At 40.5% G+C, this 20,380-nt stretch overlaps 1 protein-coding gene, 1 long non-coding RNA gene and 1 other non-coding gene across 5 annotated transcripts in view; 1 reads left to right on the forward strand and 2 right to left on the reverse strand.

Annotated features, from left to right (window-relative positions):
- The first annotated feature begins 2,132 nt into the window (after positions 1-2,132).
- LOC126802949 (uncharacterized) overlaps positions 2,133-20,380 on the forward strand; it is a 358,993-nt gene continuing 340,745 nt past the window's right edge. The window contains exons 1-4 of one of the 3 annotated variants that reach the window (XR_007673031.1): positions 2,133-2,271; positions 2,374-2,497; positions 3,042-3,127; positions 6,804-7,100. Coding sequence is in view for 1 of the 3 variants with exons in the window: in XM_050530673.1 (XP_050386630.1) it covers positions 2,181-2,271; positions 2,374-2,497; positions 3,042-3,127; positions 6,804-6,835 (333 nt within the window). In the remaining 2 variants the exon portion in view is untranslated. Of the gene's footprint in view, positions 2,272-2,373; positions 2,553-3,041; positions 3,128-6,803; positions 7,377-20,380 lie in introns of those variants that run through there. The other 2 variants (XM_050530673.1, XR_007673032.1) reach the window with 2 other exon arrangements.
- On the reverse strand, positions 3,995-6,186 carry LOC126802954 (uncharacterized). Its single transcript, XR_007673034.1, has 3 exons — positions 5,908-6,186; positions 5,375-5,438; positions 3,995-4,157 (listed from the first exon to the last, which is right to left on the reverse strand). It is a non-coding gene; the product is annotated as an uncharacterized LOC126802954 (long non-coding RNA).
- Positions 14,535-14,641, reverse strand: LOC126804275 (small nucleolar RNA R71). Its single transcript, XR_007673229.1, has one exon. It is a non-coding gene; the product is annotated as a small nucleolar RNA R71 (small nucleolar RNA).

A 20,380-nucleotide genomic window follows, 5' to 3' on the forward strand; every position in this document is an offset into this window, starting at 1 on the left:
GCCTAGATGAGGGGGAGACCATTATTCTCTGGTATCAAAACCAGAAAGAAGCGAAGTGCGTAGGCACAAGTATTTCGCCCATCATCAAGAGATATTCTCTAAACATGTGTATCAACTAAGTTTCTGTGGGACGCTACAGACTCCTTTTGTTGATGTTAGAGAAGAATAGAAATCTCACAAATTGATCGTATACAGCGCGCGCGTGTTTAATGGATTGATCTCCCATGATTGATGATGTATTCGCTTATGCTCTTATTCCATTGTAAAGCATCAACGATGAGCAACTTGACCGAAGTGGAAAGAATCAATACAGGCTGAACTAGACTTGTTATGTTGGTCGTTGTTCGTAAGTATAATGAGAAAGATGAAGTCATGCAATATATGCAGGACTTATGGCGCAAAGATTGTCTCATTATCCTAGTATTGAGTACGATGAGTTATATTCTCTCGTTATGGACATAATTGCTTTCCGCTACTTGATCAGTAGTAGTGTCCATGAAAACTGATTTGCAGCATATGATAGTGGTCATAGAATATCTGTAAAGGGATCTTGACGCATATATGAGAGTGCCTGAGGGACTTTAAATGCCTCTAGACCACTGAGAGCTTATGTAATCAGATTGCGACGTTCGAGAGAACGTAGTACAATCGGTTGCAAGAACTCATACCCATATGTGTTCATATGAAGCTAATTCTTGATTCTCTATTCCGTCTAAGTATAGATGATGAAGAGATTCAATGAGCTATACATTCATACATGTTAGTGTTGTTGGGACACTATTGCTTTCATTATGACGTGATTAACTATGCACCTATGCATTGTCATTGGACTTGCATTGCTTCTTTGACATGGGTTTAGTTCTACACTTAGTGAACCAACACAAATCCTATCCACACCAACGCCGCCAGCAGCTCCAGCAACATCAACGTACGCCTTGGTGTAGCAGTCGACACTGGTAGCGTAGAGGATGCGTACGATTCCGTCTTGGACCAAAATCAGTCCTTCATTGGTCCATTCCCCCATTCTTTTTGCGAAAGACACATTGAATGTGACAAATCAGAATCTGTCCAGTTTCGTAAGTCAACTTCAACGAGACCTACAGGACAGCTCGCTCGATGAAATATGGTAAAATTAGTACCGTTGGAAAGGTCTATGTGTCTACTTTCAAGGGACATCAACCTTTCGTTCATAGCTATCATATTGAGTGAGTTATGGCCGTTTTAGCAAAGTAGGACAGTCCTGTCCGGAAATTTGCAAGTCAGTCAACTTCGACAGAGCATTGTGAACTGCTCCGATCGGATGAGGTTGTGAACCTTATGTCACTGGAAAGCCACGGGTGTCTACTTTTCAGAACATTTTACGGTTCACTGATACCTATTTTGACGAAGAAGTTATGGCCGTTTAAGTGAGTGAATGTCATTCTACCCGAGAATCTGATTTTCATTGCAAACTCTTGTTTTGAGTTGTTATGCAATCTTGTTTCCTAAGATCTAAGTTTGGCTAAGTATAGCATGGATGATCTAAGGATGTGTGGCTAGATTAATGGTTAATCATTAGCCCAAGACTACGTTTGAGAAGCATGTAATGAACGTTGTGTACGTTGTTTTTTGTACTCCATGATTATGGCACTAATCAGGGGGGTTGTTTCGTAGACTTCAGGGGGAGTCTAGCTCACATGATGCTATCAAATGTAGACGGTGCGTTGTGCTCTTTTTCCCTTCGATCAAGCTTTTGTTTTTACCCAAGAGGTTTTTATTTTGCTTGACAAGGTTTTTACCGAGGCAACGATGTGTGCACCATGCAACCTAGGTATGCGACACAAGGGGGAGTGTTCCGGGAGAATTACTATTCTACCCTTGTATGTGTCTTAGCCTAATAGGTTTCCTGTTAGGAGATAGATTAGCATCTCCGTAATAGATTAGGACTCCGAATCCTACGGGATTGTGGTTTTGTAATGCCTATATATAGGCCCCCATATCATTCAATAATACACAATTATTTCATCCTGAAACAAATGACACATTTTCAATAGGATTAAAAATCTTAGTCAAATAAGATTTAATTTTTCTGACGCAACTATATCCGGCCTCCAAACATCACATAATGTCAGATTGACAAACTTAAATCCTATCCGGGCCTTATATCCTTGTAAACAAACACAGCCTTCTAGTTTCCAACCATGGACTCTACTCCTCGCGCTCTTAGTATCGACTACAAGGAAAAGGAGAAGGCGAAAGCCAAACCGTCTGATGATGCGACCGGAAACCCAGGTATCTCCATCGTATATTATTGGTCCTGGGAATTCAAAAGAAAATTCGATCCACCCTAAATTCGTAATGGTTTCCGATCATTGCTGCGTGTGGATTCAACAGGTGATGCGGGGATTTGTCCGCTCTATTTGGGATCTGGACTCAAAGACCACAAGATCGGGGTCGGCAAGAAGAAGAAGAAGAAATTCTTTTATCCACAAGATGGCCTTCAGGGGCATGGCAGGAGGTACCAATTTTGATACCATTTAGTTAGTGCCTATCGTTCTTCTTCATAAGAGTATGTACGTATCCAATTTGTTGAATTTGGGTTTTCTTTTTGTTGGGATTACCTAAAGGAGTCAATCGATGGTTCTCAGATTTTGCCCATGCAGGCTAAACTTTTCTTTGCCTTATTGTTATAACTGGGTCTGATTTTAGTTTACTTGTTTTCGAGTAAATTGCAGTTTAATTTCAATGTTTGGGATACGTACATATGGCACAAGTTCAAAACTGAAACGTAGACCTCTCAAAAAGCTTTTGGGATAAACACAAATCACTTCTAGTTCTATCTGATGAGCTTCTTAATTGTAATATATGTTTAGTAATTACACATTATGCCTGGATTGATCAGTAAAGTGTCGGTTATTCATTATTTTTTAACATTGGAGATGATAGTGAACTACATCGGTGCTGCTTTATCTGGCTTCCTTATCTATATATGTTTTACCAAAGAAAAAAAAAATGAAAACAGTAAATTTGACTTGTACAGTTGTACTGATTCCATTGTCCAGCTTCCCCACTGAGGAGACAATGAAAGTAGCTGAATCATCGATTGGCCACCATCTCTCTGAAGAAGAAGCTAAGAAAAGGGCTGATGGTAAGCTTTTGATTGTTGTTTTAGAATTTCTGACGAAGATCCTCTCCGTCTGAGAACAGATTTGTTTCTTTGAAAAGTGCTTATTGTTTTTTAGATAGATGTTATTTGTACACTTTGTTTATTTTCTTTTATGCTTTACTAAAACAAATTAGCCTCCCAGTTCAACAGAAAAGAAAAGGATAGAACAAATTAGCCTACATTCTTTTCCTTCCAAGTATGTTCTTAACCCACTAACAACTCTAAGTTATCTTCAGCCTGTTCTCCTTGACCATAAAAAGAATAGCTTGGTCTCATCTCAATCAGATCCAACTATAGTTCTTTAACAAATAGTAGCTAGGTGGTTAACAGTTCCTTTTTTTCTTTTATCGCGATCGTTAATTGTTTAGAGGGGTTTGATATTCCTTCAATTTAATCAAATGACTTCATGTACCTGTCATACTCCTTAATAATAATTATTATTTCACTTTAATGCTGTCTTCTTGCTCCCTCTTCACAACAACAAGCACCAGACTATACCAGGAAAGAAAAATTAGAGAATTAAGGCTCTTAGATCGTGGGAATGTCTGTGACTGTAATATAGCTCTGACCAATCACTCGTCCATCAATGTAGATATCTCTCCAATCCACCTATCATATCCAATATTGCTTGTTTTGTCTTGGCATATCTATCTTTGAGCTTGATTCAAGCTCTGGATATAGAAAACATGTGAGTGTGTGAAGCAGTAACGACCCAACATTTCGAGCTTAAAAACTCAAAATTTCAAAGTCGTTAAACACCAAACAATTTCAACGAATCGAAATCATTTAAAATGCCACAGCGAATCATCTATGAGTTCAAAATACAACTCAGTTAAACCGATTATTACAACTCAAATTATAATTCAATATTATAACAAATGGAATTGCGTAATCCTTACAACAAACTCACAAGATAGTCACACAAAATCCTCACACAAGCTGGAGATAAATAACTTCAAGTCCTCTGAGCGGTCCGTCAATTCCCGCTAATCCACACCTGCGGAGTTATCCACTACACCATCGAATTGGTGCACCGGGATTGTAAACACAAACCCGGTAAGCTTTACAGCTCGTATGAGTAAAATGAAAATATATAACTCGCATATCAATATATACGAAAATCCAGAAATCAAACAAATATAAATGCACTCATGAGTCAATGGACGGCCCATCTGGTTGTTCCAAAGAAATATGAAAAGAAGCGCTCATGAGAAATTAAGTAACCATTCTGGTTACCGAAATGCATTTATAATACGGGTACTAAGAACGCTGGTACACATCTGTTACCCCTCTCGTAATACACCGCCGATATTGGATAGCCACCCGCTACCTAACATCCAAAACAATCTGAGTACCCATGAGCAGATAACCACCCGTTACCTCACATGCAGTACTACGGCAGACAGACTAGAGCTCTAACTGTATCGTAACTTTCGCCCGGCCAAAGGCTAGGTTCCGACTTGCCAAACACGTACAATAATCTCACATCATATTGTACCAAATCACGTCCGAAGACAAATCAACATTTTAACAATCTCACATCATATTGTACCAAATCACGTCCGAAGACAAATCAACATTTTAACAATCTCAATGTTAAAATCACGTACAATAATCTCACATCATATTGTACCAAAAATCAAGTCCGAAGACAAATCAACATTTTAACAATCTCCATGTTAAAATCACGACAATAATCTCACATCATATTGTACAAATCAAAATCACATGCTCGATATATAAATCTCGTCATCAAAATGACATAAAACACGATAAAATCATAACAGTATATTATATAGCAAACTATATATATATATACATATTTACTATTTATACAATATATATATAATCCATTATATCATATACATGTCATATTTCATAAACACGTCCGAAGACAAAACTCATTCGAAAACAAAACTCGTCCGAAGACAAAACGTTTTAACAAACACCATGTTAAAACCACGTACAATAATCACACCTCATATTGTACAAATTAAATCACATGCTCAATATTTAATTCTCGTCATCGAAATGACAAATCCCAATGAATTTATAACAGTATATAATATAGCAAACTATATATATATGTAGTTATTACCATTTATACAATATATATATATATATATAATCCACTATATCGTATACATGTCGTAATTCAATATTAAAAACTCTTATAAAATCTTGAATCTCCGCAAGGGTAGATTCGTAAATATGTGAGATTTTACTCACCTTCTTTCCTGCGTGCAACTTCCACGACCCTGAAAGTAATTTCCTCACTCGTTTCGTCAGTCACCTAATAGCACGATAAATGCTTAGAAAATGATACTTAAAATATCAGGTGATGAGTTCAGCACAGCTAAATGTTGTTCATAAAACATTGTTCACGGAACACTGTTCATGTTTACTATTCACTGTTTTTACTAAACCGCTGTTCACAATTACTGTTTTACCGAAACACTGTTCATAGTACTGTTTTACCACGCCACTGTTCACATTTACTGTTACAGATCACTATTCACAGTTACTGGTACATATCACTATTCACATTTACTGTTACAGAGCACTATTCATTCGGAGTTACTGTTCACCGGCAGCCACCAATCATCACCAAATTTCACCACCACAACCTAAACAACATTTCCAACAACTTCCTAGTTGAGACCAAGGTCTAAATCCGAGCCTAAATAGTCTAAACAACGAAGAACATAAAATCGGAACTATTCACAAACCCTAGAAATTGAAATTTTGATTCGGGTACTTACACTTCGATTTGGCTCGATTCCTTTAGTGGGAATGTTGCTGGGACTGAGACAAGCAAAACCCCCCAAGAATCTCGAGCCATGGTGGCCGGAGGAGGCGGCGCCGCCACAGCAGTAACTTCCGGCGGTTGCTACACCGTGTGTGGTTGTCGCCGGAGTGCAAGGCGTAGCCCAAAAGATGGAGCTCGTCGAGCCCGTCAGTTTGATAGGTGGCACGACACGAGGCGACGTCGGATGGTGGAGAAATTGGCCGGAGAAGGTTTTTGGGTCGGGTGAACAGTACCCGAGCTGATTTTTAGAAAAAATCTGATTTTCTGATTTTTAATCTCATCTCCTTCCTTTTATACTATTTCCAAAATCGGAAACGAACTTCCGACGTTAATAACTTTCGCGTCCGACGTCCGATTCGAACGCATGACATGTCCACGAATTCGTATCGATGAGCTCTACGACTTTCGTGAAGGAAGTTTTCGCAACCGAGCGACGGAATAAAAGTCGATCTATACGTTGCGGTAACGTTACGTTTCTAATTAAACGATCCGAGAACGTTTCCGTTTTCGTTTCGAAATGTCGCAAACCTCCAATTGTCGTCTTGAATTAATTTCACAAGTTTAACACTTTGAAAATACTCGACATTTAGTTTCTAAAAAATTCGGGTTATTACAGAAGCAAAACATCTACCTATTCGTGTATCTTTGATCAATTTTTGCGCCAAATGATTAACTACTTGCTTATCCATATACACAATTCATTTAATTTTGTTTATGCTGATTGTACATAACATTCATCAAGTGCTTTTATTTTCCAAATGTGCCTTTCATCTTTCCAGTTGATCATAATTCGTTAACTTGTTTCCCAGTTTGATTATTAATGTTCGTTATGTTCTCTACACCTTGCAGACGAATATTTTTTAAGAGAATTACGCGGGTGACAACAACTGCTGCTGGAGAGCCATATAACAGTAAGGGCGACTATGTTTGCTTACTAAATGCTGAAGAAGAAGAGAATAGTGAAGAAGAACGAGACGGTTGTTCCGTTTGTTACCAAGACCACATGAATATGGAATGCCCATGGATACTTGATGATAGTGTTCCGGCAGGCGAAACAGTTGGACATTGGTACGACTTGGAATGCAAGGGTTGTGGGAAGGTAGGATCTGCATGCTGTTCTGAGGGAGCACGCCCTGTTCTCAGGAGGTGCGGTTTTTGTTTTGATTTCGGTCACTGGATGGAGAACTGCCAGAACTATAAGTATATGCCCGTTTCTGAGTTCCCAGATTATCCATAGCAGATTTGTCATCTACTTCTCTTTTTGTAGTAAGTCGTTATGATACTTTGTAAGGAATAGCTTAATCTCAGTAGATGATGGTTCTAACCTTGTAACAAAGATTAATCATCTGTGAGAAGTTCAGAACAATGATTTGAGATGCTTGCTTTATGACCGTTGCGTATGGTTATATTTTGCTTTTCTAATTTGCGCCTTATCTAGCTTGGTAGCTTTGAAGTTAATCTGATATGCATTATGCAATATGCATTATCAGTGAAGACTTTAAATCATGCCAAATAGTTGCCAATGATGTGAAGTCAGAATGATCCTTAGGTTCATATCTTAGCCATTTACTCTTGAGCTATCAATTTTATCATGCCAATGATAAGTCAGATTGGTCCTTTTTGAAGAAACCACTTGGCTCTTATAAAAATAAATTCAAGGCTAGAATAGTCATTACATACCCCTATACTACCATCTACACATAGACAAGAAGTTATGAGGGACCCTCAGATTACTCATTTAACATGAAGCTCAACTTATTCAGTCTATTATACAACTAATCTAGCATGGAACTATGCAAGAATGCCTAATTACAACTAAATAGTATAGAATAGACATAAAACAAAACAGATATGGTATGTCATTGCCTATAAAAGGGCCATCATCAACAAAAGCATCCAAACCTAGGCCGTGAATAGTCCGCCCAACCCCACTTAGACCCAAACCCGGCCCAGCGAGGCCCATCTTCCCTGCCCTAGCCGCAAGATCCGGAGTGACTTGGTCCTCGCAACGCAGCCTCGAGACCACGCCTCCGCCATCAGCAACAAAGCACCCTCAGCCGCTACAGTATGAGACAGCCGCAACTGGAGCCTGAACAACACCTTAGTCTGAACACAGATAGCCGGTATTAGATCTCCGTCATCGCAGATCCGAGCCTTCAAAGCAATCTGATCTGCAACAGCCCGATCACGCACGATTAGCGCCCCTCGTGCAGTCGCCATATCCCGAAAAAAAACACGGACGGAGAGACCTCCTGACCAGGGTCTCTTGCCGCCAAAACCAACCTTTCCACCGCTTCCATGATCGCCACCGAGAAGTCTCTGCGACGCCGCCATAAAACAAGCACGATCGCTGCCCTTGGAAGAGCAACGCCGCCATGGAACTGAAAGTTCCCGATTTGGGTTTCTCCGTATATTATGAAGCCCTATTAACATCCTTCAGACGACTCTTGGTCATATTGATCCTTTGTTTCAAATCTTAATCAACCAGTGTGTCTAATCAACCAGTTTAGTACTCTTGAGCTATCAATTTACCACAGTCAAACAATGTGTCTAATCAACCAGTTGATATTCATTAAAATCACTCCATATATACATACACAAATGGGTCGGCGCACTATGGTTTGTTATGAGTCTTCCTACAGCGCATTACAGTTTGTTTGAGCTATTTCCTGTCCTCAGAGGACTTGGCTTGACGCTTGAGCTATTTCGTGTCCTAAAAGTCACTAATCCTCTTCATTAGTCAAGCGAGAAAGGGGAAAAAAAGGTTGAAACACTATGGTCAAGTTCAGTTTAACTCTTCTAAATCGTATTATTAGTTACATCACATATGTCGTCAAGTGAAGAAAGAAGAAGAGAGAAGAGTAGAAAAGAGTTGGGAGGAGGGGAAAAGTCTACTCTTTCATTCTCATTAGCCTCTTTATATAGAGGTATGGTTTACATCTGAGTATATAACTAATGACTAATTACGTGGACCATGTATGCATTGCACCTAGGGGCTCATCACAAATTTTTCATACCTGCAAAATTAAAGCAACACCTATGTAGTAGCTATACAATTATAATTAAGTGCTACCTCAAATGTTAGAAACAACATCATACAAAGTAATATAAACAACACACATTGAGAAAAGAAACACCAGTATTATGGTAAGGTTAGGCAAGAGTTGAGAAACTCAAAAAAGGAAGCTTCTAAACCGTCAGCGTTGCAGTGAAACATGAAGGAAAAAGAAGATGAAGTGGAGTGAGATGAATGCTGTAATATCCCGAATTTTTCGAGTTTCATTTCTTGTAATGTCTCGTAAATTATTATGTTTTGTAATTTGAGTAAATTCACATTCTCGTTGTTGCCATTACGAAATGAAAGTGATTTCGGAAATTAAAGGTTGAAAAACGTTTTGTTTCTAGTGGCTCAAAAGTTGACTTTTAATCCGTTGCTCATCTCTGAAAACATCATTCATGAAAGTCGTAGAGCTCGTTGATATGATTCCGTAGACACGTGACACACCTTAATCAGATGTTGTATGTGAAAGTTGTTAACAACGGAAGTTTGGTTTCTGATTTTGGAAGGGTATAAAAGGATTTTTGGAAACCCTAAATTCATAAATAAAAAAAGAAACCAGACGAGGCCGCGTGACCCCCGACCCCCTTTTTGCCAGAAATCATCTCTGGCCCGGAACTCTACCCTCCGACCGCCGATCGGAGTGCCACCGGTCCCATTCTCTCCGCCTCTCCATTCTCACTCAATCGAGACACGGCCCACAATAAGCAAACCACCAAGCGCAGAGCAGCAAGCTTAGAAGTCACTACCATCGATCGGTTTGCCTTCGTCTTCGGCGACTTGGGAGCTCGAGACCACATTCTTTTCGTTGTTTTCCCACCTCTGGTCTCAATTTCAGGTGATTTGAAGCTCGAATCGACTTACCATTTTGTGTCCCACAATTTTACCCACCGTTGGCATCTTGGGTGTTTTCGACGACTTCCCGGCGGTTCTAGGTTTGGGCGCAGGTATGGAAAACCTCTATCTCATTGTGATTTATAAGTTTCGTGTTGGACTTGTGAGGTTTTGAGCAACGTTGATTTTGGTGGTAATGGGAAGTAGGTGGGCCCCATGCGCGGTTGTCTGATGGCAGCATGTGAACAATGATTTTAACTGTAATTAATATTCACCTGTTGTTATGCGGGTCATTTTCTAAGCACGTTGGTATGCCACTAGGTGACCGAAAAAATGTGTGAGGGAATCTCATTAGTGCTGTAGAAATTGAACGCAAGATATAAGGTGAGTAAATCTCACTATGACAAGTCTACCCTTAGCGGCGACTTGCATTTGTGTTTAGATGCATTTAAGTTAATAATATGATTTCTCTAAATTGAGTGAACTGTGACGTCAATATAATATAGTGAGTTATGTGTACTAAAATGGTAAATACAATACATATATATGGTTTGTTATATTATATACGTTATGGTTTTTATTTAAATTATGCAATTTTTATTGTTTTCAATTAATTGTGGCAGATGAAACCGGAATGGAAGAAAATGTACCTTCCGGTAAACTTGAGGATTTTTGTGGCGGATGGGGTTGGAAGGGAAGAAAATGTACCTTCCAGTATAATGGATTATCGGTGTGACTTGTTATATGTTGTTGTGTAAGAGTCGCTTGGGTTTAGTACATAAACATGTGTGGATTCTTATATTGTACGTGATTTTAACATTGAATCTTGTTAAAAAGTTTTCTGGTCTTCAGACTTGGTGATGGTATTTAAATCGGGAACCAAGCCTTTGGCCAGGTGTTGGTTACGATCAGTTAGAGCTCTAGTCTGTTTGTCGTTGTACGGCATGAGGGGTAACCAGATGGGCTGCTCAGATCTCATCAGTACACATGTTTTAAAAATGTTATTTGCTACATTTATTTTGTTTTGTGTTGTACGGTTAAATGTTGTTTTACTCATACGGGCTGAAAAGCTTACCGGGTTTGTGTTTACAATCCTGATGCACCAAATCGATGGTGTAGGGGATAGTTCTGCATGTGGGGATTAATAGGCTCGTAGAGCTTACACGAAGGATTTTCTGAGGGATCCCCTCATTCGTTTTTGGTGAGGATCGAGTGAGTATTACATTTTCCAATTTTGTTTTGATACTTGTGTATATAAATTGGTAATGTATTATTCAAGTTGGCTGAGTCGTACTTGGAACTCAGTTTCGATACACTGTTGCTGTAAGATGATTTCGATATATTTGAGATTATTTTAGAGTTTTCATGGCTTCGATTTCAAATTTTTATCATTTTGAATGTATGGGCTGTGACAGTTGGTATCAGAGCGTAGGTTGCGTATTTGGTGATTTATCAATATCATCCATGTGCGATGGCCTCACTGCAGCAGATCCCCATCACATGCTCTTATGTATTGATATGTTACTGGGTATACATGAGTGTTAGGAGCCTCACCTTAAGGTTTGGTCCTCCTTGTAGAAGTGTTGTGATGATACTTCAAAGTATTTCATCTCCCTTTTAAATGTCTTGGTTAATATATTTAGATCTATTTTATTTGGGTCCATGATTATACATGTATTGACTAAGTGTTTAAAAATGTTTCAAGGTGATGAATTTAGGGGAAGGCAGGGTTAGAGGCCAGGCGAGAGGCTGAGGCCGAGCTAGGGGTGGAGGCCGAGTCCGCAATGTGAATAATCTTTATGAGGAGGAGGCACCATCTGTCGAGCAGGTTGACCCAGAGGTTGTCGTTAGAGATGAGGGTTGTGTGTTTAAGCTAATCATTGACATTACTAGGCTGTCAGGGCCATCATTTCATGGGGGTCTGGATCATATGGTGGCGGATCATTGGATTGTGAGCATGGAGACCTACTTTGAGATGGTGATGTGCTCTGAGATTGAGAAGAGAATGATAGCCACATTCTTCTTGAAGGATGAAGCTATGGATTGGTGGAAGGGTACACGGCGGACTATGGATGTGTCCACTCTGACTTGGGAGGGTTTTGTGGAAACTCTTTTGAGAGAAGTACTTTCCATCTACGGGGAAGGATGAATTTGAGCTTGAGTTCCTTGCTCTGGTCCAGGGAGATATGACCGTCAAGGAGTATGAGGCTCGTTTTGCACAGTTGTATCAGTTTGTTAGGCCGATGAATGAGATCTCCTTGGCTCAAAAGTTCCTACGGGGACTTAGGCATGAGTACAAGACCATCATAGCAACACTTTGTCTCACTACAAAGGAGTGGATTTATGAGAGTGCCTTGAATTTAGAGTTGGTGAATAAGACTCGTGGATGTGATGTGGAGTCTAGAGATGCTCGAGGAAAAGGAAAGGCAATCGCTTCAGGTAGTGGGTCTACATGACATAAAGGTGAATCTTGGAAAAAGGTGAATCTTGGAAGAAGCTGAGGACCTATCACCAGACTCCAGCTAGGGTGGCAACCCCATCTGTTAGGGCTACACCTGTCAGGCAGTTGTCATCAGTGAAGTGTTTTGCTTGCGGCAAAATGGGTCACTATGCCTCAGCTTGCTCGAAGCGGAGGAAGCACGTATGTTTCAGGTGTGGGCAGGCGGGACATATAGTTAAAGATTACACCCGACCTCAGCAGGGTGGACAAGAGCACCAGCAGAGGCAGTTACATGTGGGCCAAGCTAGAATATTTGCAGTGGGTCAGCGGGGCACAAGAGTGGAAGGTTCTTTGTCTATTTTTGACTACCTTACTAGAGTGATTTTCGAATTGCATGGTTGTTGGTTAAGTAAGTGACATACTTGATGAATTCAATGTGCATGACTTTGGGATTACAGGATTAAGATGAACATGTTAGAATTTCGATTATGGCTGCTTGGTTGTGATTGAATGTGTTAAGTGTCTATGTGTTTAGGTTACTGCTTAGAACCCTAAATGCATGATCCATCCTTGGTGATTTATTGCATAGTCTCGACATGATGCTATAAGAAAGACATGAAGCTTGTTTCGATTCCCTCTATGTGATTTGTTTTGGTGATTGTTTATGTGTTGGTTGGTTGAGCACATGTATATATTAGTTTAGGTTTTATTTACTGTTTTTATGATTCAATCCAAAATCTATATCAAACCTTAAAACCTTTATGAATTCGTGTGAGTATTGTGATCCTAAGCCCTGGCTGGATCCCCGGTTTGTGAACGATACCCTCTTGCTTTATACTACTATGATGTGTGCAGGGTTAAATATTGATGTCGAGTAATCGAGCATTCATCAAATGGCGCCGTTGCCGGGGATCCATTAGAGATGGATCCCTAACTTTTACTACGAATTCATTGTGAATATTGTACATTTGTATATTCTTATTCTTATTTCGTATAACATATAGTAATGTATCTTAGGTTGTTGTTTTGGTGCTTGAGTGAATGATTGTTGTAGGTTGTAAATCGAACGGAATAGGTAAAGTCCCTTTTGTTAATATTAGCCTTAACCCTTCATGCTAGCTCTCGAGTTTGCATGAGGTCGAGGGCGGCTTTTATTAACACTTGGAGATTTGTCTAACACATGAGGTTAAGTCCAGCTGAGTAAGGGGCACGCTCTTTTATTACTCTGGTGCATGGGACCAAAATTGGATCTCAGAGAACTACTGACTGACATACATCTCGGTGATGGAGTCGATAGGGAGTTCGCTCTCCGTAGTTCAACAAATGAGTCCTACCATGTTCACTATCTCTGATTGAGCTAAAGGCCTTCTGAAACAAAGACTTGATCTTGTGTCTAGGCATCCATACTTAGGCCGCACGTCCACCTTGATTTACAACTTAGAATCAATCGATCATTCAATCATTGAGATAGCAAAAAGAACTTGTGAATTGTATGAACTTGTGAAAACGTAAAGAACTAACACTTGTAAACTTGACGTAGTTGCCGTGTCCTTCCCCTTAAGTGTGCGTGTGTATGACTAAGGGAAGGCACAAATTTTATGTATCCATTATGTATTCTTCAAGGCTAACTCGTTACCTTTCATATAAACAGGTACTATGCATGTCCGAATTTTCTAAGAAGACACAAGAGCTCAAGGATCGAATTCAAGCACTTAGAGATTTGAACAACTCTTTCATAAGTAGACCTTTGAATTTCGAAACATCTCCAAGCAATTCAATCTTAAACTCTTCACCTAGATCAGAAGAAGAGGAGGATCTTTCCTTTCCCTTCGCCTTCAAGTCAGACTTAGACACAATTGCGGGCCGTGACATAATTCCTGTGGGTGCTCCAATGGCACTAAAGAATGCATTCATTCCTACCACCCCGGAATCACCTTCATGCATTGCTTTCACTCCACCTGATGAAGCTAACTTCTCCATTCCTGTTCAATTGCTTGGGCAGCTGCCTAAGTACTCTGGTTCATCAATGGAAGACCCTAATGTTCACCTTAGGGAGTTCTTGGACATTTGCAAGCTCCAATCGATTCATCACCTTTCTCAAGAAGGCTTGAGGTTGCTTTTGTTCCCATTTACCCTTAAGGATGATGCTAAACGTTGGTTATATTCTTTGCCTGCAGGAATCATCACTACATGGGACGAAATGACTAGGAGGTTCTTGAAGCAATTCTTCCCTGCTCAACTCACGAAAAGACTTAGGAGGGAGATTCAGAACTTCACTCAAAAGGATGGTGATTCACTCTATGAGGCTTGGGAGGAATTTCAGGAACTACAAAGGAAGTGCCCTCACCATGGTATTTCGTTGGATGACTTGGTGCAATTCTTCTATGAAGGACTCGACACCACCAATAAGAGCATGGTGGACTCGGCATGTGGCTGCACATTCATGAACAAAACCGGTCAAGAAGCTTACACCTTGATCGATGACTTGGCTGACAACAATCGCCAATTTAGTTCCAAGGAGAAGAGAGGAAGCAAGAGCCGTGGGGTGTATGATGTTGATGCAAGGAATCAGATGGCGACTTTAGAAAGGAAGCTTGACGTGCTAGTCAAGGCATTCAATGGTTCGAGCATCACCCCTCAAGCATGCGGCATTTGTTCTTTCAAGGATCACACTACTGACAATTGTCCAAATGGTGCAATGACTGAAGAAGAGTTGAACTTTATGGGGCAACAAAGGCCTAGGTACGATCCATACTCGAACACATACAACCCTGGACTTAGGGATCATCCAAATTTTCGTTGGAGCAACAATGCTCAACCATCCAATGCTCAAGGTCAAGGACCTCGTCCTTCAGGTTTGTTTGTGAGGCCTCAGGTACCTCAAGGTTCTGCTCCCTTTAACTCTAATGTTCATGGTTCGAATAATGCATCTTCACCTAATTATGATGAACTTTTGAAGTCTCTTGCTCAAGGGCAACAAAATCTAAACTCTGCTACTCAAGCATTAGTTACAGGTCAACAAGCTCATTCTAAGGACATAATCGAGCTTAAGAAGCAGATGGGACAAGTGATCGATTTCATGGGCAAGATCCATGAAGGAGGGAAGTTGCCGAGCCAAACTGAGCCTAATCCGAATGTGAAGGCCATGGTGACACGAAGTGGGAGGACTTTGGATGTTCCAATGCAGCAACATAAGAAGGCCGTGCCTTCTAAAGGTAAGGAGGCCGAGAAATACAATGTCAAAGACCTAGAGAAGGACCCTGCCTCCTCTAAAGCCAAAGATGCCATGCCTCTACCAAAAGAAGATCGTGCTTTGCATGACAAAGGTAATGATCCTAACTCTAGTGGTTTGGTTTCAACTAATGATCTTTCTCGTGTTCCCTTCCCTAGTAGATTCGCAAAGTAAAAGAAGGATGACTCTGATCAAGCCATGCTCGACATTTTCAAGAAGGTGGAAGTGAACATGCCTCTTATTGAATGCATACAACAAAATCCTAAGTATGCTAAGTTTTTGAAAGAATTGTGCACCAACAAGAGGATGACTCGAGAGAAGGAGGTTGTTACAATGAGTGAGACGGTTTCTGCCGTGCTCCAAAGGAAGCTACCACCAAAGCTTAAGGATCCAGGGAGTTTTTCTATCCCTTGTACAATCGGAAACATGACATTTGAAAAGATAATGTTAGACTTAGGTGCATCTATCAATGTAATGCCGCACTATATCTATGAGAACCTAGGTCTAGGTGATTTGAAACGTGATAATGTTGTGATTCGATTGGCTGATTGTTCCAACAAAGTCCCTTTGGGCTATGTTGAAGATGTTCTTGTGCAGGTTTCGAGCTTGATCTTTCCTGCCGACTTCTATGTCATAGACATGGAGCCAACGGAGGCAGATGACAAGGAGGTTCCTATCTTGTTAGGCCGCCCCTTCATGAGGACCGCAAGAACAAAAATAGATGTGTTTAGTGGATCACTCACCTTTGAGTTCGATGGTGAAGTGATTAGCTTCAACATCTTTGAAGCTATGAGGTATCCTCTTTCGGAGTTAAGTGATTGTTTTTCAGTTGACATACTTGATTCCCTTGCAGATAACTATCTAGATACCTTGACAAATGACGAGTTGGCACTCACTATTGCCCAAGGGGCCGGATTCACAAGTGATAGCTCGAACATTTCGGTGCTAGAAGCTAAAGATGCCGTGCCATCTTTCATTCATGAAACCGTGACCTCCCTTGAGGTTGCAAGTGAGGTAAGTTTTGTCTCTCCTAGTCCAATTCTCTTAACTACTAAAAGAATCTTCCTTCTGTGGTGCAAGCTCCGAAGCTTGATCTTAAGGTTCTTCCGGACCACTTGAAGTATGCGTTTCTAGGAGAAGAGGATACATTGCCCGTGATCATTTCATCTGCACTAAATGAGGAGCAAGAAGAGAGATTGATTGAAGTGTTGAAGAGACACAAGACGGCAATAGGATGGACCCTAGCCGACATCAAGGGGATCAGCCCTACCATGTGTGTGCATCGAATATTGCTAGAAGATGGTGCCAAACCAACCAAGGAAGGTCAGAGACGCCTTCACCCACCAATGATGCAAGTTGTAAAGGATGAAATCACCAAGTTGCACGATTGTGGCGTGATCTACCCCATCTCGGATAGTAGGTGGATCTCTCCCATTCAAGTTGTGCCAAAGAATTCAGGCATCACGGTGGTGAAGAACAAGGACAACGAGTTGGTACCTCAAAGGACGGTGACCGGTCATAGAGTTTGTATTGACTATAGGAAGCTCAATGCGACAACAAGGAAGGACCACATGCCATTGCCATTCATTGATCAAATGCTTGAGAGGTTAGCTGGTCACTCTTTCTATTGTTTCCTTGATGGATATAGTGGATACAACCAAATAAGTGTTGCGGAAGAAGATCAAGAGAAGACTACATTCACATGCCCTTTTGGTACGTTTGCCTATCGTCGCATGCCTTTTGGTTTGTGCAACGCCCCAGGTACGTTTCAACGTTGTATGTATCACATTTTCTCCGAGTATATTGGTTCCAAAATTGAAGTTTTCATGGATGATTTTTCTGTCTATGGTGAAGATTTCGAAACTTGTTTAGAAAATGTTGAACTTGTGCTTAAACGTTGTGAAGAGACTAACTTGGTTTTGAATTGGGAAAAATGTCACTTTATGGTCACACAAGGTATTGTCTTAGGTCATATTGTTTCATCTAGAGGAATTGAGGTTGATAAGTCTAAAATAGATCTTGTGCGTCACTTACCCCTCCCCACAAGTGTGAGGGATGTTCGATCGTTTCTTGGACATGCAGGTTTCTATCGTAGGTTTATCAAAGATTTTTCCAAGATTGCGAGACCAATGAGTTCATTGCTTTAAAAAGACGTCCCATTCAACTTTGATGATGATTGCAAGCATGCATTCGAGACTTTGAAGAAGCTCCTAACTTCAGCACCGATCATGGCACCGCCGGATTGGTCCTTGCCATTCGAGTTGATGTGTGATGCCTCCGACTATGCAGTTGGAGCCGTGCTAGGGCAGAGGAAGGATAAGCAGCCCTACGCCATCTACTATGCCTCACGAACACTCAATGATGCTCAACAAAACTACACCACAACTGAAAAAGAACTTCTTGCCGTGATCTTTGCTCTAGATAAGTTTCGTTCTTACTTACTTCAATCTAAAGTTATTGTTTACACTGACCATGCAGCTTTGAAGTATTTAATGACAAAGAAGGATGCCAAACCGAGATTGATTCGATGGATTCTTCTACTCCAAGAGTTTGATCTCGAAATCAAGGACAAGAAGGGAAGTGACAATGTTGTGGCGGATCATTTGAGTCGATTGGTGAGAGATGCCGAGCCCTTGGCCATCCAAGAGAGCTTTCCGGATGAGCAACTCTTTCGAGTTGAGGTAAGTGAGCCATGGTATGCAGATATTGTTAATTATCTTGTTTCTAAGCAATGTCCGGATACTTTATCGCATGCACAAAAGAATAGACTCAAGGCATTAGCTAAGTATTATGTTTGGGATGAACCATACTTGTGGAAACATTGTGTTGATCAAATCATTAGGAGGTGTGTCCCTGAACATGAACATCACTCTATACTTACGTTTTGCCATTCTGAATCTTGTGGAGGACATTTTGGTTCACGTAGGACTGCTCTTAAGGTGCTCGAATGTGGTTTCTTTTGGCCTACGATTTTCAAAGATGCATATCATTTTTGCATGACTTGTGATAGGTGCCAACGTATGGGAAACATAGGATCTAGAGATCAAATGCCTATGACACCGATTATATATGTCGAAATTTTTGATTGTTGGGGTATTGATTTCATGGGACCTTTTCCTAGCTCAAATGGTTACTTATACATACTCGTTTGTGTTGACTATGTTTCGAAATGGGTGGAAGCAAAGGCCACCCGGACTAATGATTCTCGAGTTGTTGCAGATTTCCTTCGTTCTAACATTTTCTCCAGGTTTGGTATGCCGAGAGTTATCATTAGTGATGGAGGATCTCACTTTTGCAACCGGACCATTGAGGCGTTGTTGAAGAAGTATGGAATTAAGCATAAGGTTGCTACGCCTTATCACCCTCAAACAAGTGGACAAGTAGAGCTATCTAATCGTGAGATCAAGAGAATTTTAGAGAAGTCTGTTGGACCATCACGCAAGGATTGGTCTCAACGATTGGATGATGCTCTTTGGGCCTATAGGACGGCATACAAGACTCCCCTAGGCATGTCACCATTTCGACTAGTTTATGGCAAGGCGTGCCATCTTCCTGTGGAGCTTGAACATCGTGCATGGTGGGCTGTGAAGAATTTTAACATGGACATTGATGAGGCCGGATTACATAGGAAGTTGCAATTGCATGAGCTTGAAGAGATTAGGAATGAGGCTTATGATTCGGCAATGGTTTACAAGGAGAAGACTAAGACATTCCATGACCGCATGATTAGGAAGAAACACTTTGTCGTTGGGCAGAAAGTTCTTTTATTTAATTCTCGACTTAGATTGTTTCCGGGCAAGCTCCGTTCTAGGTGGCTTGGACCGTTTGTTGTTACTAATGTTTTTTCCTTCTGGTGCTATTCAGATAAAAAGTATGGTGCATGGAAAGGAATTCACGGTCAATGGACATCGCTTGAAGCCGTACTATGACAATTTCGTGGAACACAATGTGGAGGAGACGTCTCTCCTTGATCCTACGGCAAACAAGTGATGCTTTGGAGATAGTCTAGGCTATAGACTCTAAACTTAAGCCAATGAAGGAGCCATCAACGAGTGTTTGCATTTTCTTATCCCTTAACTCTTTCTAATTTTCGTTGCTTATCATATTGTACATTGAGGGCAATGTACGTTTTAAGTGTGGGGTGGGGTATACATCATTCGTTGAATTCTATTGTTTGAAGCTATGTGTTTCAATTTTGGTTCTGTTTTTCGATTTTTATGTTGTTTTGTTTTTGTTTTGAGTCCTAGGTATGCCTTGGACTGTCTAGGATGAGTTGATCTTTGAATTTATGGTTGATAGATGATCATGATATTGAAATGAACTTCATTGTTATTTGATGGTTAATCGATGTGTAGATTTTGTACGAACATGTAGTAGATGAGGATTTTGAAACTTAGGTACAGAATGAGCATGTTCTTTACTTGTTTGAATTCATGTAACCTATGTGAGATTCGAGCCATATATATGTGCCTTTCTTTGGAGAGTTTTATTCTATCGTTTCTTGGCTTTATAACCTCATTACATTTATTTTGATCAATTCATATGCCATAGAATTGCAATGAACTAGAGAATGCTAGAACTTACTTTGTGAAACTTTCGAAGCTTTATGTCATAATATACTCTGATTTTGAAAATGATTGTTGGATCTTTTTAGGATTTCCACCACTTAAAGCCAAAAAGCCGTATCCCTATTTGAGCCCTGCTTGGGACACCTTAGTGTTTACCCCTTTGAGCCTACGTTAAGCCTTTTCTTTCATTACCAACATGTTATATCCTTGCTTAGTATAGTTATATCTCTACCTTGTCTTTGAGGCTTGGCAGAGCCGATTCTTGGATGTAATATGGAGTGATGATTTGATTCA

Source organism: Argentina anserina, chromosome 7, assembly GCF_933775445.1.
Source record: "Argentina anserina chromosome 7, drPotAnse1.1, whole genome shotgun sequence".
Taxonomy (NCBI): domain Eukaryota; kingdom Viridiplantae; phylum Streptophyta; class Magnoliopsida; order Rosales; family Rosaceae; genus Argentina; species Argentina anserina.